Genomic DNA, 21,854 nt, shown 5'->3' on the forward strand with positions numbered 1-21,854 from the left:
TGATCACCTGGGTTTTGTCCTTTATTCCAGTGATAAGCTGTATCACATTAACCGACTTACAGATGTTGGACTACCCTTGGATTTCTAGGGTACATCCCACCTGGTCATGGTGTATAATCCTCTTTACATGTTGCTGGATTCAGTTTACTGCTATTTTGTTGAAGATCTTTGCATCTGTATTCATGAGGAATCTGGGTTTGCAGTTTGTTTTCTTGTGATGTCTTTGGCATTCTTTATTTTATCCACACACATGCATACACTGCACGTACACACACAGTTTCTTTTTTTCTGAATCATTTGAGAGTAAGTTGGAGACATTTTGCCCGTTTAAAATCCCTAAATACTGAGCATGTTGTTTATTTTCTGAAAATAAAGACAGTCTCCTACCTAATCATGGTACAGTTGTCAGAATCAGGAAATTCAACATGAGACCATACTGTTACTTTGTTGTTGTTAGGTGCTGTTGAGTCTGTTCTGACTCATAGCGGCCCTGTGCACAACAGAACGAAACACTGCCCGGTCCTGCGCCATCCTCAAAATTGTTGCTATGCTTGAGCCCATTGTTGCAGCCACTGTGTCAGTCCACCTCGTTGAGGGTCTTCCTCTTTTCCGCTGACCCTGTACTCTGCCAAGCATGATGTCCTTCTCCAGGAACTGATCCCTTCCAACATGTCCAAAGTATGTAAGACGCAGTCTCGCCATCCTTGCCTCTAAGGAGCATTCTGGCTGCACTTCTTCCAAGACAAATTTCTTCGTTCTTTTGGCAGTCCATGGGGTATTCAATATTCTTCCCTGAAACAATTCAAAGGCGTCAACTCTTCTTCGGTCTTCCTTATTCATTGTCCAGCTTTCACACGCATATGATGCGATTGAAAATACCATGGCTTGGGTCAGGCGCACCTTAGTCTTCAGGGTGACATCTTTGCTCTTCAACACTTTGAAGAGGTCCTTTGCAGCAGATTTGCCCAATGCAATGCATCTTTTGATTTCTTGACTGCTGCTTCCATGGCTGTTGATTGTGGATCCAAGTAAAATGAAATCCTTGACAACTTCAATCTTTTCTCCGTTTATCATGATGTTCCTCACTGGTCCAGTTGTGAGGATTTTTGTTTTCTTTATGTTGAGGTGTGATCCATACTGAAGGCTGTGGTCTTTGATCTTCGTTAGTAAGTGCTTCAAGTCCTCGTCACTTTCAGCAAGCCAGGTTGTGTCATCTGCATAATGCAGGTTGTTAATGAGTCTTCCTCCAATCCTGATGCCCCGCTCTTCTTCATATAGTCCAGCTTCTTGGATTATTTGCTCAGCATACAGATTGAATAGGTATGGTGAAAGAATACAACCCTGACGCACACCTTTCCTGACTTTAAACCAATCAAATCCCCTTATTCTGTCTGAACAACTGCCTCTTGATCTATGTAAAGGTTCCTCATGAGCACAATTAAGTGTTCTGGAATTCCCATTCTTCGCAAAGTTATCCGTAATTTGTTATGATCCACACAGTGGAATGCCTTTGCATAGTCAATAAAACACAGGTAAACATCCTTCTGGTATTCTCTGCTTTCAGCCAGGATCCATCTGACATCAGCAGTGATATCCCTGGTTCCATGTCTTCTTCTGAAACCGGCTTGAATTTCTGGCAGTTCCCTGTCAATATACTGCTGCAGCAGAAATGTGGATCTCTTCCAGTCATTTGGCCAGGAAACTGTCTTCCATATTTCTTGGCACAGACGAGTGAGCACCCCCAGCGCTGCATCCGTTTGTTGAAACATCTCAGTTGATATTCCATCAATTCCTGGAGCCTTGTTTTTTGCCAGTGCCTTCAGAGCAGCTTGGACTTCTTCCTTCAGTACCATCGGTTCCTGGTCATATGCTACCTCTTGAAATAGTTGAACACCGACTAATTCTTTTTGGTATAATGATTCTGTATTCCTTTTATCTTCTTCCTGTGTCGTTTAATATTTTCCCTATAGAATCCTTCACTATTGCAACTCAGTCGAGGCTTGAATTTTTTCTTCAGTTCTTTCAGCTTGAGAAACACCGAGCGTGTTCTTCCCTTTTGGTTTTCCATTTCCAGCTCTTTGCACATGTCATTATAATACTTTACTTTGTCTTCTCAAGCTGCCCTTTGAAATCTTCTGTTCAGTTCTTTTATTTCATCAATTCTTCCTTTTGCTTTAGCTGCTGGACGTTCAAGAGCAAGTTTCAGAGTCTCCTCTGACATCCATCTTGGTCTTTTCTTTCTTTCCTTTTCCGTGACCTCTTGCTTTCTTCATGGATGATGTCCTTGATGTCATTCCACAACTCGTCTGGTCTTCAGTCACCAGTGATCAATGCATCAACTCTGTTCTTCAGATGGTCTCTAAATTCAGGTGGGATATACTTAAGGTCATATTTTGGCTCTCGTGGACTTGCTCTGATTTTCTTCAGTTCCAGCTTGAATTTGCATATGAGCAGTTGATGGTCTGTTCCACAGTCGGCCCCTGGCGTTGTTCTAACTGATGATATCGAGCTTTTCCATTGCCTCTTTCCACAGATGTAGTCGATTTGATTTCTGTGTATTCCATCTGGCGAGGTCCGTGTGTCAGGTTGTCGTACTGTGGGGGCTTGGGTGTTGCTGTGATGCTGGAAGCTATGTCACCGGTATTCAGATACCAGCAGGGTCACCCATGGAGGACAGGTTTTAGCTGAGCTTCCAGACTAAGACAGACTAGGAAGAAGGACCCAGCAGTCTACATCTGAAAACATTAGGCAGTGAAAACCTTATGAATAGCAGTGGAACATTGTCTGATATAGTGCTGGAAGATGAGCCCCTCAGGTCGGAAGGCACTCAAAAGATGACTGGGGAAGAGCTGACTCCTCAAAGTAGAGTCGACCTTAATGACATGGGTGGAGTAAAGCTTCCGGGACCTTCATTTGCTGACGTGGCATGACTCAAAATGAGAAGAAACAGCTGCAAACATCCATTACTAATAGGAGCCTGGAATGTACAAAGTATGAATCTAGGCAAATTGGCAATCATCAAAAATGAAATGGAATGCATAAACATCGATATCCTAGGCATTAGTGAGCTGAAATGGACTGGTGGCCATTTTGAATCGGATAATCATATAGTCTACTATGCTGGGAACGACAATTTGAGGAGGAATGGTGTTGCATTCATTGTCAAAAAGAACATTTCAAGATCTATTCTGAAGTACAACACTGTCAGTGATAGAATAATATCTATACGCCTACAAGGAAGACCAGTTAATACGACTATTATTCAAATATACGCACCAACCACTAGGGCCAAAGATGAAGAAATAGATTTTTATCAGCTGCTGCAGTCTGAAATTGATCGAACATGCAATCAAGATGCATTGATAATTACTGGTGATTTTAATGCAAAAGTTGGAAACAAAGAAGGACCAGTATTTGGAAAATATGGCTTTGGTGATAGAAATGATGCTGGAGATGGAATGACAGAATTTTGCAAGACCAACAACTTCTTCATTGCAAGTACCTACTTTCACCAACATAAACGGTGACTGTACACATGGACTGTTACTTTAGTGTGACTTAATCCGTAGTCCATGTTCTTATCTCAGCAGCGTCTCAGTTACATCCTTGGTAGCTACTTCCTTGTCCAGGATCCAGTCCAGAGTCATGCATTGTATTTAGTTGTTACGTTTCTTTAGCCTCCTTTCTTTGTGCTTCTAGACCTTGATATCTTTTAAGAGTTCGGAAAGGCTGTTTTGCAGACTCTCCCTCTGTTGGGGTCTGGTTGGTGTTTACAGGTGGTGAGATTCTGGTGTTTCTGCCGGGAATGCCGTGTGTCCTCCAGTGCCTCACGTGAGAGGCTGGTGGTCTGGGCTGTTAGGGTAGTGGTGCTGCTGGCTCTGATTGCTTGCTGGTGCTTGGCCTCTGCTCTAGGGAGTTACCGCCAATTCCCTGGTAATTAAGAAGTCGTTTGTAGGGAGTTGCTTTGAGACTCAGTCAACATCTTCTTGCTCATCAAACTTTTACCCACTAGTTTTAACATCGACTGGTGATTCCTTAACTCCATTAATTTGTCTTTGTTTATTCTTCGGAACTCTGCTGTAATAAAGTTGTATGTTTGTACATGCACACATTCATATGTTCGTATACACATTCCTGCGTCCACACGGGCGCACGTTCCTGCGTCCACACGGGCGCACGTTCATGCGTTCACACGTTCATACACTCATGTTCATAACTCACAGATTTATGTGTTCATACAATCACACGTTCATATTTGCATAGTCATGTGTTCATGCATGTTCGTGTGTTCATACTTTCACAGTTCATAACTCCTGTTCGTATGTTTATAACTCATATTTGTACGTTCATGCAATCATATATTCGTATTTCTAAAAGTTCACATGTTGCTGTATCCATATGCTCACGTTCATATGTTCATACAGACATGTTCTCATGTTCATACGCTCACACGGTCGCACGTTCACACATTCATATGGACATTTACCTACTCACTTGTTACTATGTTCATGCATTCACACATTTCTCTGTTTATAACTCACATGTTCCTGTGTTCACGTGTCCTTATGTTCACACAATCGTATGCATGCCTCAGTGTGGACCTTGGGCTCCTACCTCATGCAGTGGTCTGTACCCATTACTGCCGTTGGTTTTGGTGCTCAAGCTGTCCCAGATTTGGCCAGTGGAAGCCCCTTTATGCTGGCTCCTGTGTCCTTTTTTTTTATTATTGTGGTAAAATATATATAATAGAACATTTACTGTTTCAACGTTTTTTGCAAGTACAACTCAGTGGCATTAATTACAGTCACCATCACTGCAACAGAAACTCAGTCCCCGTCACGTGACACCTGCCCTTTCCACCCTGTGTCCTCTCGACGGGTCCCCACCGTCCTTTGCATGCTCCCATACTTCTTGGCACAAAAAGTCGCCTAGGCCCACCTCAGGCTTCCCTGCCCAGTACCGTGGGCCCTTTTCAGATGAGAGGTTGTTATCCCTCATTTCTGGGACTTTCATCTCTGTCATTTCTATAAACGCTCCCTGTTCTCTGTCGTCTCTGATGCTGGCCCTTCTGTTGTCTGTCAGTGTTTGCCCTCTACATCTCGTAGGCTTCTTTTTTCTCGTTCTTTTAAAATTTCTGTTCTTTCTCTCTCCTTGCAGGCTTCTTCAATCTATTCTTCAAAGTTGGTAATTTCTTCCTTGGCTATATCCATTTACTATTTTTTTTTTAAACTTTTATTGTGCTTTAAGTGAAGATATATCCATTTAACTATTAATTTCCTGAATCGAATTCTTTATTTTAACTGTTATAATTATTCACATAATATTCCTGGAGTGTTTTTCTTGTTCTTGCTTCGTATTGCTCCCATTTTCCCATTTATAGTATGTTTATGAGGCTAAGCACTCGTTCTTGGCCTGTGTGTGTGTCTGGTGGCCTTGGAGTCTGGGTCCTCTCGATGTTCTTTATCAGGTAGTTTGCATTTTCTCTTGGATTTCTTTGTTAACCCAAATGTATTTTTTAGGGTGTTTAAACATGTTCATCTTTCCATTTGCGGGTTTGTGATTTTATTGCATTGTATACACTGAATTTGGCCAGGATGATTTCTGCTTTTGAGTGTTTGCTGAGATTTCCTTTTCAACCTAACAGATGATCAGGTTTTAAAAATTGTTTGAGTGCGTTTGGTGTAAAGTTCTATCTGTATTTTAGAGCATGCTTAAAAGTTGTTGTTCAAGGCCTTGATGTCGATTATTTCTTTGCTTCGACCTTTGGTTTCCAGGGGAGATGTGTGAAATTTTCCCACAATCTCTGTGGTTTTGCAGTTTCTCTCTGTAGTTTCAGTTTTTGCCTTTTGGTATTCAGAGCACCCTGTGTATGTGCTTCCTGTGGCTGCTGCAACACGTACCACACACTGGGTGACTTCTGAGAACAGAAATTCGTTGTCTTTCCGTTCTGGAGGCTGGGAGTCTGAGTTCAGGGCACCGGCAGGACCACGCTCTCTATTGGCCCTAGGAGGGGAGCCTTCCTTGTCTCTGGTTTCTGGTGGCCCCAGGGGTTCCTTGGTTAGTAGAGGCGTCTTCACACGTCTGGCTGTCTTCCGTCTGTGTGTGTCTGCGTCCCTTCTCCTCTTTTATGAGGGTACCACTCAGTGAGAATAGCATCCGCCCTACTCCAGTGTGATCTCGTGTTAACCTAGCTGACCACATCTTCAAAGACCTGGTTTATAGACAGGGCCACGCTCACAGGTACCGGGGTTAGGACCTGATGCATCTTTTTTTTGTGACACACTTTATGACACCCTTGCAGAGAAGTCTCCCGGATCCAGGTTTTGGGGCCTTAACTCCGTGGGTGAGGGGACCACAGCCGCTGCTGGGAGTGGCCACTTACCTCCCGAGGCTGCTGCGGTAGACAGTTGGTGGTAGGAATGCAGCAGCTCTTCTGTGGTGCCGTTTTCCACATTATCTGTGCCTCCCATGTCAGTAGACGGAGGACTTGGCGCACCACTGCTGACAGGAGTGCTTGGTGTCCTTCACTTTGCAGACCAGCACTGAGCCAGCACCTGCCTTCAGGGTGGCCACAGCGCAGGGTGGGGTTTCAGTCTGAGGCTGGCAGGGGCCGGATGGTGCCTTGCGGCGGAGTGCCTGGCCCTGCTGGTGAATCATACATAAGAGGGCAGGTTGCCCTGCGGCCACCCACACACACTTTTGCCCCCAGCCCAAGAGGCAGGGCCTGGGCAGTGAGGACCTGCCTGCGGACAGCGTACGCGCGATCAGCATCAGCACCCTCTACCTCATCAGCACCACTGTGGACAGGATGAGCGACGTGAGTGCGTGGCCCTCGCCAGCCCACCCCCAGCCTGTCGGAGAGTACCCCGTTCTGGCTGTGCCCCCGAGCAGAGCCCTCAGCACAGGGTCCCCCCCACCCTCCTCTGAGCCCTTGCCCATGTGGGGTCACACCTGCTCTGTGACTGACCATTCTCCCTCCAACCCTGGTCAAGTTGACCATAAAGGGCGGCAGTGGGCAGCCCTTCCTGGGGCCCTCGCAGCTTATTGCTCTTAGCAGGACAAGCAGAGAGTCTGCCCAGCCCTTCCTGAGCCTGGAGCAGGGATGGGCACACATGGGACAGACTGGCCTCCAGAGCGGTCCAGGCCCCCACGTGTCTCCTGTGGGCGCTGCCTCTCCGGGCCTGTCCGGGCTCCCCTGCCCACTGGGGACCACCGCCCGCAGACCAGGCACTCTGCCCCCAGGTGCTCTGGCCGTACCTGCTCGAGTTCCTCACACCCGTGCAGTTCACCGGAGCGCTGACCCCACTCTGCCGGAGCCTGGCACATCTGGCCCTGAAGAGGCAGGAGGCTGGGGCCGACGCCTTCCTCAGCCAGTACGAGGCCAGCGGTGTGTGCCGTCCTGCCTGGCGCCGAGGGGTCTGGGAGTCTGGGGCATGGCTTCCCCGTGTGACGGCGCCCTTGTGCTCTCGTTTCAGCGAACCTCCCGTCACCCTATGCCATAACTGCCAGACTGCTGGTGAGCGCTGCCCTGGTTCTGGGTCCCAGGAGGTGGGGGGGGCGCTCCCCTGCTGCTCAGTTCTGGCGGCCACCTGGGGGGAGCTGTGTGCAGCCATGCATGCCTCCTCCAGCCAGCCTGCTTCTCACTGCCACCCCCTGCAGGTCGTGTCCTCTGACCCCTATGTGGGGGATGGCCGTGGTGCGGCCTCACTGCGGCTGCTGCACGTCCTTCATCAACGCATCCACCCTCTGCTGGGCCCGAGGTGGGAGACGACTATCCCCCGGCTGGTGCAGCACCTGGACGGTGAGGCCCCGCAGCCCCGCGGGGGGCTGGGGTCTGGTTGATGGGAGGAGCAGCCTCTGTGGTAGGTCAGGATGGCGCTCCCAGTGCAGTTACATTGTGGGAAGTGGCCCAGCTCTAGGCCTGGTCACCTGGGCAGGTAGGGCAGGTACTGGCTGCTGGCTTGCCGAGGCCACACCTGTGTGTATGGGGTAGGCCTGCATGGCCAGGCCCAGGCCGACTGGGTTTCTACTCCTCCCAGAATGCACCGAGGAAACCCTGTCGCGGAAGGAATGGGAGGAAAAGCTTTTGATGGTGAGAAACGAAGGGAAGGCAGGGTAGCCTGTCCCAGCACAGAGCCCACAGATGCTAGGGGTCTGTGGTGCCCTCTCCCCTGGACATACTCCATCCCCAGTGGCATCTCTTCTCGCTCACAGTTCCTGAGGGACACTCTGGCCGTCGTGTCTGACAACACATGGGTCTCCCAGCTGAGCCTGGAGATGTGCAAGCAGCTGCCCTGCTACAACGGGATGCCCCAGGAGAAGGTGCGTGGGTCCTGAGTGCCAGGCCCCTTCCATTGCAGGTTGGGGGTCAGCTACCCTGCTACAACGGGGCACCCCAAGAGGTACGGCCTGTGCACTGGGCCCTGTTCCATGACAGGTCAGAGGTCAGCAGCCTGCACCACCCAGGGAGCAAACACTGGAGCCAGGGCCTGACCCGGGCAGTCTGGCTTGGGACCAGTTGAATGGTGCAGCCTCTCCCTCCTCTGGCGCTGCTGGCCGTGGCTTCTTCGTGCCTTTGCTGGGCCGCGTTTGCACCAGCTCAGGGTCCTGCTATGGCTCAGCTGGTGTTTTCTCCAAGCACACTGCCCCTTGTCCCCCCAGCCCTGATGTCCTGTCACTTGGTGCCTGAGCTCCCACTCTGGTGGCCCCGGCGTCCGGCACAGCCTTCTCTGGGTCAGCCAGGGCATTATTGGCAGGGCTGTGGCTCCCGTGCATCTCTCCACTCTGGAGTGAATGCCCCCGTGCTCTGTGCTCTGTTCCAGAACTTCCTGTATAAATGCATAGGGACCACCTTGGGTGCTGCATCCAGTAAGGAGGTGGTGAGGAAACACCTTCAAGAGCTGCTGGAGACGGCCAGATACCAGGAGGAGGCGGAGCACGAGGTGCCCCAAGAGCCACTGTGTGTGCAGTCTGGACGTGTGTGTGGGGGCAGTGTTTGCACATCATGCGCACACGTGCACATATGTGTGTGCATGCGAACCCTGTGCATGTGTGTGTACCCCTGACACGCTGCTCTCAGGGCCAGCCCAGGCCCCTCCCCTGCTTGTCAGGCATCTTCCTCCAGGCTGGCCTGCCCTGCCTCCTACTCTGAGACCAGTGTCTTGTGCAGCAACAGGCCCCTCCTGGGAGGCCAGCTCTGCTCCTGAGTCAATGGCAGGCCCACCAGGCCCTCGCCGCAGGCTCAGGTCCAGGAGAAGCCTCTGGGCAGAAGTGGGGTGCAGTGCTGTCCTTTGTGCCCCTCCCACCCTTTGGCCAGATGTCCCCAGGCCTGTGTGTGGGAGGCCCTCACCTTGCAAGCCCCTGTGTGACCCCCAGGGCCTGGCCTGCTGCTTCGGCATCTGTGCTATTTCACACCTGGACGATGCCCTGGCCCAGCTGGAGGACTTTGTAAGGTCTGACGTGTTCAGGAAGTCCGTCGGCATCTTGAGCATTTTCAAGGTATGGAGGGCAGGCAGGTGGGGGTGGGGTGGGGTGGGGGACCCAGGGACATGCCCGGTCCAGATCTGTGATCTGTGTCCCTGTGGCATCAGGGGAGGGTGTAGTGCCCCTTGGGACAACTCTGTTTCTCTCAGCAACGTGGTCCCGCCGGACACCTAGGCCCAGCCCAAGTGTGGGCTCCTCCCAAGCAGAGGAGGGCAGGACTGAGCAAGCCAGTGAGCAAGCCTTGGGACTGCCTACCAAGCGTTTTGGGATCTGCTCTGCCCCCTGGTGGCCATGGCTACTAAGCATATTCGGAGCCAGGCACCATTAAAGAAGAAGGGATAGCAGAGGCCATATATGTCCCCTTGGTCTTGTTCTGCTCACCCGTCCCCCTTTGTCCCCAGGCCCGGCTGGGCAGTATCCCTGTGGTCAGCGGTGCTTTTGCCGTCATTGACCGACTCTGGCCCTTCTTCCCTGGAAGGACTTGCTAGTTAGAGCCCCGACGCCTGCCTTGGTGGAGGGCCTTTGTATAATCAGAGTTGTGCCCTTCACTGACCCAGGATCGGAGCGAGAGCGAGGTGGAGAAGGTGAAGGGCACCCTGATCCTGTGCTACGGGCATGTGGCTGCGCAGGCGCCCCGCGAGCTGGTGCTGGCCCGGGTGGAGGCAGATATCCTGCGGAACATGTTCCAGTACTTCAGCACCAAGGTGGGCCGGGCCCCGCCCTGGGGGCACTCACATGGGCCTCGTCTTGTGACTCTCTTGCTTTCTGTTGTTCAGGTTCTGGGGATAAAAGTAGAAACCAAGGTACAGTGCTCAGAGCCGAGCGTGACTCTGCTTTCAGGCTCTCTCCTCCTCTGCTTGGTTGGGGGCTGCAGGGCAGAAGCCAGACGGGCACACTGGGGCCTCTGGTCCCAGCCCACAGGAACGTTCTAGAATACCACTGCAGGGCCCAGCACTGTCCCTGTGTCCTCAGGAGCAACCCCTCCCCTTGGCGTGGGGAGGAGATGGGGGCTGCTGCCCGCAGGCCTATGGGGAGCCCAGCGGCCGACCTACCTCACGGCCACAGCACAGCTGTCCCCTCTGGCTCTGCCCCCAGCGCCTGCTGGCTGGCTGTCTGTCCCCAGCCAGGGCCGACGTCTCCTGGCCTCGCTAACGTGTTTCCTTTTTCTGGACTTTCTTTGGCACTAACTTGATGGGGCACAGCCTCCGCGAGTGACCGGAGACCCACGTTGGGGGTGGAGTCCTTCTCTTGAAAAGCAGCCCTTCCTGGGACTCCCGTGTTGGCGGGGAGTGAGAGAAACAGCCACACCACCTGCTCTGAGATGCGCCCCTGTTCTTGAACCTATCAGAACGGGAGCCCCTCTCCCTCTTCCCCCGTGGCACACAAGGCCGCTGCCTCTGGACCCCGGGCTGCCACAGGCCGGCTCACTCACACCCTCAGGAGAGCTGTCCCCTGTTCCTTTTCTGACCTCACAGGGCCTGTCGGCAGCATGGAGGGGGTGCCTTTCCACTCCCCGCGAGGGGAGGTGGGAGGCAGCGGAGGGGGCCCCTCTGGCCACGGGGTAGAGCCCAAGGTTGAGTCCCAGGCCCTGTGGTGCGGGCAGCAGAGCCAGGACATCCCATGCAGTTCTCTGTCCACGTGTGGCTTTGGGCAGGGGAGTGGCGGCAGGCTACAGGGCCATGGCTAGCTTCGGAGTGTGGGCGCTGTCTCGGGTTTCTTTCAGAATGGGGGGGGGACCGTTTCCGGGCTCTGCTGGTGCTCTGGGGTGCCACTGTTTAGGTAGAGGCTGGTTAGGGGTGGGGTGGGCCCCTGCAGCGCACTGTCTCCCCAGGACCCGGCCTTGAAGCTGTGCCTCGTCCAGAGTGTCTGCATGGTCAGCCAGGCCATCTGTGGCAGTGCGCAGGCTGGCGCCTTCCATTTCTCATGGAAAGCAGAGCTGGTGGCACACATGATGGTGAGCGGGAACATTTGGGACAGCACAGCACACAATGGGCAGCACAGGGGGAGGTCAACGTGGGAAGGCAGCTGGGCCCCCGGGTGCTGAGCTGGGTGCTGCCTGGGTAGGAGTTCATCCGGGCAGAGCCCCTGGACTCCCTGAGGACACCGCTGCGGAAGATGGCCATGGTGGCGTGCACACTGCTGGTGTATCCTCTCCTTCCTTGTTCATGCGCAAACGTGTGTGTGCCAGTCTGTGTGGAGGTGTGTTGGCACGTGACTACGTGTCCACTCTGGGGAGTGGGGTGCTGTCTTGGGCCTGGAGTGCCTGCGAGCACATGGGGCACTGTGCTGATCCACTTGGGGACTGCCCTGGTTGCCCCTTGACTGGCTGCTCAGCTCCCTGGAGCCACCGCTAGAAGAGCAGATGCGGGCAGAGGTGACCCATGGCTGCCTGCACAGCGTCATGGCCTTGTTGCCGGAGCCCGAAGGCGAGGATGCCAGCGACCGCAAGGTGTGCACCCCCTGCTGCCCGCATGCCCTGTGCCACAAGCAGGTCACTCATCGGAGGTGGTGGCCTCATGCTCCTCTTCCAGGCCCTGTACTTGGACACGGTCCACGCCCTGGAGGACCTGCTGACGAGTCTCCTGCATCGGAACATGACCCCTCAGGGCCTGCAGATCATGGTGGAGGTATACAACACCCTCGCCCTGCGTCCTGCCCTCAGCCACCCCGTGCAGCCTGTGGTGCAGCCCCCCTCTTCCCCAGCACCTGAACCCATGGATCAAGTCGCCCCGCAGCCACGAGCGGGAGCGTGCGCTAGGGGTCAGCGCCTGCCTGCTGCGCTACTTTCTGGAGCACCTACACGTCAGTGTGAGTACGGGCCACCCCACCCGCCACACCCCGACCTGTGGCCTGGCCCGCCCGCCACACCCCAACCCGTGACCCATCCTCCATGGCCCACCTGCTGCACCTCTGCTTGTGACCTGCCCACCAGCCTCCCTCTCATGGTTCTTGTGCTATTCCAGGCCCAGCACACCTGCCCTGGCCTAGAACCCTCTTTCTGGAGAGAATGGTCGAGGACATGCAGGGGCAGAAATCACCCCAGGCAGACACGGGCTCAGGGCTAATGGGATGATACGTGTGCTGTGTTCCCCAAACTGGGGCCAGAGGTGATGGGGGATTGGGTCTGAAAGCAGCAGAGCCAGGGCACTCCAGGCAGAAGTAGCCATTGGGGCAAAGGCAGGGGCTGGGTGCCCAGCATGGGGTGGGAGCTTGTTTGACAACCGCACTTGCGTTACACGCACTTCACTATTTGCTAAGAGCAATCGCGTAATGCTATGCTTTTGCAGAATTTTCTGTGGCTCCTACGAGGTCATTAGTTGGGGTGATTTTGAAACAGACATGGGCGTTCCTGTGCGATGCTGTTGAGGATCGCGTTGACCCGATGGACCAGTTTGTTGGGCAGCAGCATCCTTGAATGAGAAACCCGCTTGAATAATGAGGCACATCACCTTTAGGTTCCTCAGAAGCAACGTCCGGTCTCCTTCACGTGCCCTGGCTTTGGGTTCAGGGTCTGGCTAGAGCCTTGTTGGCAGTGTAGTTTTTCTTCCACTTTGTGATGGGTCATTGCTGGTGTATAGGAGAACTGTGGGTTTTTGGATAATTATACTCTGGGTAGTTTGTGAACTCTTTTGTTGTTTCTGATGGTTTTCTTAGTCTGCTTAACTCTTGTGCTTTTTTGGTGTCGTCATATCATTTGCAAATGCTGATAACAAAATTATTTTGCCTCTTTTCCCGGTATGTTCACACCTCAGGTCCTCCTGCCATCTGGTGCCTCCAGAGCAAAGACCAATGAGGCAGCAGCAGCACTGGGCCTTGGAGCGTCACTGCTCAGCATAGTGCTTGATTTCCGTGGCAGTGTTTAGTTTTTTATCATGTTCTGGAAGCATCTGTCTGTCTTAATGAGGATTTTTGTCAGGAACAGAGACTATAAGGATCTTTTGTCATTTGTCAGAATGGCTGCACACTTTTCCCCCTGGTGTTTTGTTTTTTTCAAATGAACCAAACCTTTAGTGCCTACACAGGCGGATCCGTGCTCTGGTCTCCCTGTGGCTGCACTTTGTGTGTCCCTTCGCAGCCCTTCCTGCTCCCAGCCTCGCACGGCCCGTTCTTCAGAGTTTGTTCTGGTGCTGGTGGCACGCGCCCATCCCGTGAAGATGGGAGCCCCAGCCTTTCCTTCCCGACTTGAACCACTTTCTCTTCGTTGGCGACTTTTGGGACATGGCCAAAACGTGGTCATTGCCTCCTTGAAGGGGCTTGAGAAGGGTGGGCTGGGCACTCTTGGGTGCTGCAGGGGACATGGAGTGAGGCAAGAAGGCTTGGGCTGGGGGGTTCTGGACATGTGTCACAGGACCTACTGCAAGGAGTAAGGTTGTTGTCAGGAAGGTGGGGAAGGGGCAGGACCTGAGGCTCTGGAAAGGCTTAAAAGGGTGGGATCCAGCCTTTTCCTGTTGCACAGCCCCTTCCCTCATCCTCCACACCAGGATCTGCCTTCTGGGGAGGGGACTTCCCAGGGTGGCGATCGAGCCTGGTCTGTGCCCTCCCCCTGTGTTCTGGGCACCCCAACTCTGCTGCACTGGGTGGGGGGCTGCTCTTGCATGCCGGCCAGGCCTCTGCCTGTGACCTGCAGCCTCGCCCTCCTCCTCATCCTTGTCCCCAAGGTCAAGGGTGAAGGTTCCCTTCTGAGGGGCACAGGTAGCTGGTTGTGGTCAGAGTTGAGGGGCGGGAGCCTGTGTGGAGCGTGGGGCATGGTGTGGTGGGGTGTGGAGGGTGGGGTGTGATGTGGCAGGCAATCCTGGAGGTAGGGCATGCAGGTATCAGGAAGCCCAGGGCTGCGTTCCAGCCACTGGCTGTTGCTGGCCTGACTTCCCTCGCCTAGCAGATGGTTCCCACGGGTTGGGGGATGCAGGCTGGTGCCGCCTCCCATGAGTGCTCACACAGCCCAGCTCCTCCCTTTGGCCTCCATTGTCCTAGGCACTGGTGCCCTTCCACAACCTGGGCCTCCTTGTCGGCCTCTTCTCCCCGCGATGTGCTGACCTATGGCCAGCTACCCGCCAAGAGGCCGTGGGCTGCATCTACTCGCTGCTCTACCTCCAGCTGGGCTATGAAGGTGAGCCCCTGGGTGGGTGAGGTCCATGGATCCCCCAGGGTAGTGGGCTGGTGGGTGACAGGTAGGCAGCTGGTGGCCTCAGTAACCCTGGCCCTTCTGTCTCTGCAGGCTTTGCCCGGGACTACCGAGACGACGTGGCCGAGCAGCTCCTGGCCCTCAGAGACAGCCTTGTGCACCCCGACCTCTCTGTGCTCTTCCACACCTGCCACAGCATTGCCCAGGTGCTGTGGGCTCCACATGGGGAGGGGGCTACCTGGCCAGCATCACTTCACTGTCCTGTGAGCGCACTGGGCCAGAGTGCAGGGATCCTGTGTGGAGGGAGGCATGTATCGGGGGTGCTGACCCGATGTCCATCTCACTGAGGCCTAGGAGGGCATCACCTGCTCATCTCCCCTGTCTGTGACACCACTGTCTCCTCTCAGATCATTGGGAAACGCCTCCCACCGGATCAGCTCATCAGCCTCCTGCTCACTATATTTGAAGCTCTGGGGGATCCCGACAAGAACTGCTCCCATGCGGCCACCGTCATGATCAACTGTCTGCTGAAGGAGCGTGGCGGGGTTCTACTGGAGAAGGCAGGTCGGGGGACGGGGGAGGCCTGAGGGGGCAGGGCTGGGGTGAAGGGCAGGGACTGAGGCAGTGGGGCAGAGTGGCATGGAGCCAGGCCAGAGTGGGCCAGAGTGGGGCTGGATGGGCTGGAGGGGTGATGGGGTGGGTGAGGGCCGGAGTCCATTGAATAATAAGATTTAGTTCAGAGAGATGACAAGGATGACTGCGTGAAGCACAGGGCTTTTAGGAACAATGAAAGTATCCTACTGTCCTACTTAGTACTGAAATGCAGGCTGGGAAAGACCTGATGGGGGAGCGATCCTTCCAGACCTTGCTGGGATTTGACCCTCCCTGCCCTGCTCCCTTGCCCCGAGGGCCTGATATGAACAAATCTTTCGCTTGTCTGAAGACAGAGGTTAGGGTCTGGCAAAAGCAGCTCTGCTAAGGAACTAAGGGGGCAAGAGAGAGGAGAAACTGCCAGAATGTAGCAATCCTGCCAGGAGCTGGTGTTGCTGAGCTGGCTGCTCGCAACACTCAGTGTGGATGCAGTGCAGAACCACAGGGTTCCTATGCCCACCATGTCAGGTCCATGTGGGGTGAGGGTCTCCACGCTGCCCCTCACTTGGCATGTGCCTTGGCACCATGCAGTAGTGATTCCCAAACAGGTGCTTCACCTCCTCTGAGTCCCACGTGGTGGGGAGTGGTGACTGAGCCTGTTTGCGGTTGGGTAGAGGTTCTGAGGCTGGGGGCTGCAGAGTGGGTGTGCATATGCTGCTGGCAGGTGGCCAGGAAAGGCACCTGATCTCTGTTAGTAGGAGGGAACTCATGCTGAATCTAAGCACAGAAGCAGAAAGGGGAGCTTATTGCAAGGGCCTCCCGGTGATGTCCCAGAGGGTGGCACAGGCGGTGTGGCCTGTTCGGCAGTTATGTAAGGGGGACATGCGGTGGGTCCACCTTGTGTTATCATACCGAGAACCAGCAAAGTGTCAACTTGAATGAGAAATACTATCAACCGATACCAACACCAAGACGCCTCGGATGATGGGGCTGTCTGATAAGGACTCGAAGCAGTCGTCGTAAAAATGCTTCAACGAGCAGGCTGGAAACATGAGAAATTAGAAAGTCATAGTATGGGAATAGAGCAGAACTGAGACATACAGCAACACAAATTAAAACTACTATTAAAACAGAACCGAGGACTAAAGAAAGAATCAGTGAAATGGAAAATAGAACAATAGAAAGTACACAATCTGAACAATAGAAAAATAACAACATGAACAGGGCCCCAGGGACCCGTGGCCAACAACAAAAAATCTAACGTGCGTCTTATCAGAGTCCCAGGGAGAGAGAGAAAAAAGAATGTGTGGCTGAAAAAATATTAGACATTTCTCACATTTCCCAAAAGACATAACCTACTGATTGAAAAAGCTGAATGAATCCCAAACAGGATCAACTCAAAGAAATCTACCACAAGACATCTCATAGTCAGACTTCTAGGAAGTAAAGAGAAAGAAAAACCTTGAAACAGTGAAGAGAATACCTTATTGGTAAGGGGAAAGCAATTCAAATGATGGTGGATTTCTTATCAGAAGCCAAGGAGGCCCCAAGGAAGAGCATACATTTTTCAAGTGCTGGAAGAGAAGAACCGTCAACCCAAATCCTATTTAAAAAAAAAAAAAAGTTGCCGTTGAATCAATTCCAACTCATAGTGACTCTATACCCAGTGAAAATATCCTTCAAGAGAGAAGGGGAAGTCAGACACCTCAGACACCATCTTGGCAGTTTTCACCCCAGACCTTGGCATTTCCCAGTTGTGTGGCCTTGGTGGTTGGGCTCCCTGTGGTAGAGTCCAGGCCAGCACCCCCACAGGCACAGGGTACCCACGAGAGTGTGGCTGTCAAGTCCCTGCAGAGCCGGGGCCAGCTGAGTTGGGCGGCCTGGGCTTCACTCTGTCCTATTCTGTACCTTGCATTTTATTGTCCCTTGAGATATGGTTTCAGCCAGGCAGCAGTCCCCTCTGTCCTCTCTGCCCCCAGCTTGCGTCAGTGCAGGAAGGCCATGTGGGGGCTGTTGGTAGGCCAGTGCAAGTCCCACCTGGGGGGGCCTTGGGCCATCAGGGGGCAGGTGAGGCTACATCCTGACCACATGGCCCATTGTGTGCCCCATGCAGGTGCCCGAGATCATAAGCATGCTGCGCTCCAAGCTTCAGGGGACCCAGGAGGAGCACGTCTTGAAGGCTGCCCAGCACAGCGTGTATCTGCTGGCCTCCCAACACCGCGCTGCTGTTGTGTCCAGCCTGCTGGGCAGCCCTCTGCCCTTTGACAGGTACCGTTTCACCTCTGCTTGACACCAGGCCCTCTCTTGCCCCCCCTTTTTTCATGGAAACCTTGAGCCAAGTGTGGTGTGACAGTCACATGGAGAGCAGGGCCCGGGGATCAGGTGCTCTTGGTTCAGCCCACCCCATCCCCAGGCTCTCCCTTATGGCCACCCGGTGGGCAGTGGGTCCGATGTCCCTGTCCATCCTCCCCTGAAGCCCCTTCTGTAGCCATGAGGCCACCCTGGCCTCTCCGTTGGATGCATTGCAATGTACACAGGCCATGTCTGGCTCTTGGCGTGCTCCTTCCCAGCACACTGCCAGGGAAGGGTCACCTGCAGCCATGGCCACACTCCAGCCCCCAAGCTCCCATCAGTGGCCTGTGCTTTGTAGCCCTCCCTGCAGCTGCCCCCAGTCCAGCTGCCCCTGCCCTCAGCCCACTCATTCCCCTTGCCCTCTGCCTGAAGACTTTGGGCAGCCCCTGACTCCTTGGGCTGCCTCCCTCCCTGCTTGCCCTGGCCTGTCGGCACACTGAGCACCCAAGTCCCCCAGGGAGGCCAGCCCTGGGCAGCAGTGTGAGCTCTTGGAGACTCTGTGCTGGACACAGTCCCTTGGCCCCTGCAGCTGTGCTTGACATTTTTCGCAATGTGCAGTCTCTTCCTTCGCTTTTGTTGGGTCTTGTTTCTGTGTGTTCTGAGGCTATGTTGTCAGGCATCTCCACGTTTAAACTCCTTGTTCCCCCCAGGTGGGTGGTGTCTCGTGTCCACTAGGGCACTGATTGCATCATGCCCCCAGTGTGTCCACAGGAGCGCCCTTCCAGCCAATCTGTCGCCGTGGGTTCCAGAGGTGTTCCTTCAGAGCACGAGCCACTGCACCTCGTGCTCCTGTGTTGGGTTCAAGTCCTATGTCTTGTCTTGTGCTTTCTGCTAGTGTCACATGTTGTTGTTGTTAGGTACCATCGAGTAAGTTCCGACTCATAGCGACCCTGTGCACCACAGAACGAAATACTGCCCAGTCCCATGCCATCCTTACAATCATTGTTATGCTTGAGCCCATTGTTGCAGCCACTGTGTCAGTCCGTCTCGTTGAGGGTCTTCCCCTTTTTTGCTGACCCTCAACCAAGCATCATGTCCTTCTCCAGGGACCGAACCCTCCTGACAACATGTCCAAAGTATGTAAGATGCCCTCTTGCCATCCTTGCTTCTGAGGAGCATTCTGGTTGTACTTCTTCCAAGACAGATTTGTTCATTCTTTGGGAAGTCCACAGCATATTCGATATTCTTCGCCAACACCACAATTCAAAGGGGTCAGTTGTTCTTCAGTCTTTCTTATTCACTGTCCAGCTTTCACATGCATCTGGGCGATTGAAAACACCATGGTTTGGGTCATGTGCACCTTAGTCTTCAAGGTGACATCTTTGTTTTTCAACACTTTAAAGAGGTCCTTTGCAGCAGATTTGCCCAATGCAATGCTTTGTTTGATTTCTTGATTGTTGTTTCCATGGGTGTCACCTAGTCTCTCTGTTTTTATAGCATTTTTGTTGTTGAATTTGTTTTTATTGTTGATTTGTGACTTGGGATACCCCAGGTGTTACAGAGTGGAACTGCCATAATAGAGTTTCCTTGGTTGGAATCTTTATGGAAGCCTATTGCCAGGCCTGTTTCATCTGCGGAGCCACTGGGTGGGTCTGAGCTACCAACCTTGTGGTTAGCACCTGAGTGCAAACCATTTGCACCATCCAGGGGCCTTTGTTTTCATACTCCGTACACCTCTGCTTCTTTGCTTTTCGCAGTTGCCCTACTCTGACATTGACGGCAAGCGCAGTTACCCATGTGTGAAGTCTGGCGCTCACGCAGCCTCCAGGCTTCTGACTGCTGTGCCTCCTTGCTGGGTTGGCCCACAAGCTTATCATCGCTCTGCACTTAATGTCCAGTGTCCTTTGTCACATAGCTGCCACTTGCTTTGCTCTCCACTCACCTCTGTGCCCCTCAGCCAAGTCCTCTGGGAGGTCAGCACCATCTGGGCCTGTCACCAGACCAGGACTTGGTGTGTATGGATTTAAGCAGGCCGTACTTCCGCTGCTCACACCTTCCCGTGGACCTGTGGTGTTGGTGTTGCTGTGTGCACTGCACACTTTATCTGGACACTTAGGTGGCTTGCACTTCAGAGCCATCAGGGACGATGATGCTGCGGACATTCTTGGTCATCCTCTTGGTGAGCAGAAGCCTGTTTGTCTCTTGCGTACACATGGAGGAGCAGAATTACTCTAGGTCTGGATTGCCAACTACAGCCCTGGGCCACACCTGGCCCACCTCATTTTTTTGTGCGGCCTATGAGCCAAGGATGGATTTTACATTTACAAATGGTTTTAAAAAATCAAAAAGAACGGTAATATCTCATGACAGTTGAAAGTCATACGTAAGTCAGATTTTAGTGTCCACAAATAAGTCTTGTTGGAATGCTTCCATGCCCACCGTTTACATCTTGCCTGTGGCTGCTTCCGTGCTTCAGCGGCAGAGACAGTGAAGGGATATCCAGAAAGCCTGAGGTTTTCGCTCAGGGTCCTTTTGGGAGACGTTCTGGGCACTGCCCTGGCTGCAGGTTGGTGCGACTCCAGCAGACGGGGCTGCACATCCTCTGGTGGAAGCCGGGCAACTGTAGCACTCTCACGCACATGTGCTGTAGTCACGTCCTCGTCAGCACATGGTGTTTCCTCGTCCTGGGTGTGTGCCGTTGCCCACATATTTCCCACCTTGTCCATGGTCCCAGGTTTCCGTCACTTTCCTTCTGCCTAAGGTGAGGGGTGTGTGGGTGACAAACTCTCCACTTTCGCTTATCTGAAAATATTTTCATTTTGCCATCACTCTTGAATACTATTTTTGCAGGGTCTAGAATTCTAGTTTGGCAAGTATTTCCTCTTAATCCACCTAAGGTGACATTTTATTCTTTTTTGGCTCGATTGTTGTTCTTGGGAAAGCAGCTGCAAGGCTAACCATTACTGCAGGAAGCTGCTGCGTCTCTTGGTGTTTTGCTGGGGTCCATGCAGAGTTCTTTTCTTTATTTGGCCTGGCCCTGCTGGCTGCTCGGGTCTGAGCGTTAGTGTAGTCCATCAGGTCTGGAAGGTTCTTAGCCTTTCCTCTCAAGTTGTGACCACTGCCTCATTCTCTCCCTCCTGCCTCTGGGATTCCAGTCAGACGTGTGTTAGACCTTTGCATCCTGTGACCCACCGTCTCCCGTCTGTCCCTGAATCTCTCCCTTGTTCCATCTCAGTGCTGGGTTCGGGTAATTTCTCCTGGTCCGTCTTCTTGCTCACTGTCTCTCCTGCTGTATCCAGGCTGGCACCAATGTCTAGAGAGCTGTTGGGTTGTTCCCTTTCCAATCTGCTGTGTCCAGTAGTCTGATACCTGCCACTTGTTCCTTTAAGTACACAAAGCAGAGCTGCTCCTCTGTCGGCATTGACGTCTATAGGGCACTGGGCCAGTCTCTTCTTGGTGGCATCTGCGTGACCTCCTTTGTTTCTTTGTGTGCCTGACTCTTGGCCATGGAGTGCTCATTGCTCTTGAAAAGTTAATTGTATAGGCTCTCTGAAGCCGAGATGGACCCACCCCCTGCAGAAGGGCCCTTCCTGCCATCCTGCTTCACGCCTCCACATCTGGGCCCAGACCTGTTTCCCATTCTTCTCTTCCTGTTCTGCTCAGCACCAGGGCAGCCTGTGCACAGAGCCCAGGGCCAGAGGAGGCCCATCCCTGTCTGGCGGGTGTGTCTGAACAGCGTGGGGCTGTGCTGGCATGCCTGTAGGTGACTGTCCCCCGTCTGCCACAGCCACACCTGCACTCTTTGGCGGGCTCTGGCCGTGGACCCCAGCCTCACCACCCAGGTGCTGAGGCTGCTGTTGGAGAAGATGAACAGGGACGTCCCATTCAAGGAGAGCCGGGCCTTCCTGCTGAGCAGCACTCCTGACCGCGTGGCCACCCTGCTGCCCCTCGCGGTGAGTGCACCCAGGGGCCCCCAACATGTACCATCCCTTCTCTCTCCTCAGTCTCTGCCCACGCCACCTGGGGTCATCATAGGCCAGGAGGCCAAGCGGGGGCTGGCCTTATGGAGTTAGTAGGCCCCTCCCCACAACAGCCTGGGCTCACCCGCCAACACCTGGCCACTGCCCCTGGGGACGCTGGGCCTGCGAGCGCCATAGCCAGGCTCGTAAAAGGCCTCTCAGGTGTCTGTCCCCAAGGGAGATCATTTTGCGTTTTATCCTGCGAAAAAAAAATAAACCCAGCTTGGCCACTTTTTAAGCAGTAAAGCAGCTGTGAAAATTTCCTCCTCCCACCCCGCAAAGAGCCGAGAACAGATGGTCTGCGGCCTGACCTGTGGAGGCAGGCACTGTGGCCCCTGCCCCAGGCT

General features: G+C 53.5%; 1 protein-coding gene across 22 annotated transcripts in view; it reads left to right on the top strand.

The window, feature by feature from the left end:
- MROH1 (maestro heat like repeat family member 1) overlaps nt 1–21,854 on the top strand; it is a 59,640-nt gene that overhangs the window by 30,666 nt on the left and 7,120 nt on the right. For 15 of the 22 annotated variants that reach the window (XR_010317852.1, XM_064268217.1, XM_064268224.1 and 12 more), the window contains 19 exons: nt 6,710–6,817; nt 7,243–7,387; nt 7,476–7,516; nt 7,660–7,801; nt 8,040–8,092; nt 8,215–8,322; nt 8,823–8,942; nt 9,376–9,498; nt 10,041–10,286; nt 11,315–11,437; nt 11,548–11,627; nt 11,818–11,932; nt 12,015–12,110; nt 12,187–12,291; nt 14,455–14,590; nt 14,699–14,811; nt 15,013–15,165; nt 17,310–17,464; nt 21,276–21,441. Coding sequence is in view for 21 of the 22 variants with exons in the window: in XM_064268217.1 (XP_064124287.1) it covers nt 6,710–6,817; nt 7,243–7,387; nt 7,476–7,516; nt 7,660–7,801; nt 8,040–8,092; nt 8,215–8,322; nt 8,823–8,942; nt 9,376–9,498; nt 10,041–10,286; nt 11,315–11,437; nt 11,548–11,627; nt 11,818–11,932; nt 12,015–12,110; nt 12,187–12,291; nt 14,455–14,590; nt 14,699–14,811; nt 15,013–15,165; nt 17,310–17,464; nt 21,276–21,441 (2,328 nt within the window). In the remaining variant the exon portion in view is untranslated. Of the gene's footprint in view, nt 1–6,709; nt 6,818–7,242; nt 7,388–7,475; nt 7,517–7,659; nt 7,802–8,039; nt 8,093–8,214; nt 8,323–8,822; nt 8,943–9,375; nt 9,499–10,040; nt 10,287–11,314; nt 11,438–11,547; nt 11,628–11,817; nt 11,933–12,014; nt 12,111–12,186; nt 12,292–12,446; nt 14,591–14,698; nt 14,812–15,012; nt 15,166–17,309; nt 17,465–21,275; nt 21,442–21,854 lie in introns of those variants that run through there. The other 7 variants (XM_064268225.1, XM_064268226.1, XM_064268227.1 and 4 more) reach the window with 5 other exon arrangements.

The sequence above is a fragment of the Loxodonta africana genome, chromosome 14, assembly GCF_030014295.1.
Source record: "Loxodonta africana isolate mLoxAfr1 chromosome 14, mLoxAfr1.hap2, whole genome shotgun sequence".
Classification (NCBI taxonomy): Eukaryota; Metazoa; Chordata; class Mammalia; order Proboscidea; family Elephantidae; genus Loxodonta; species Loxodonta africana.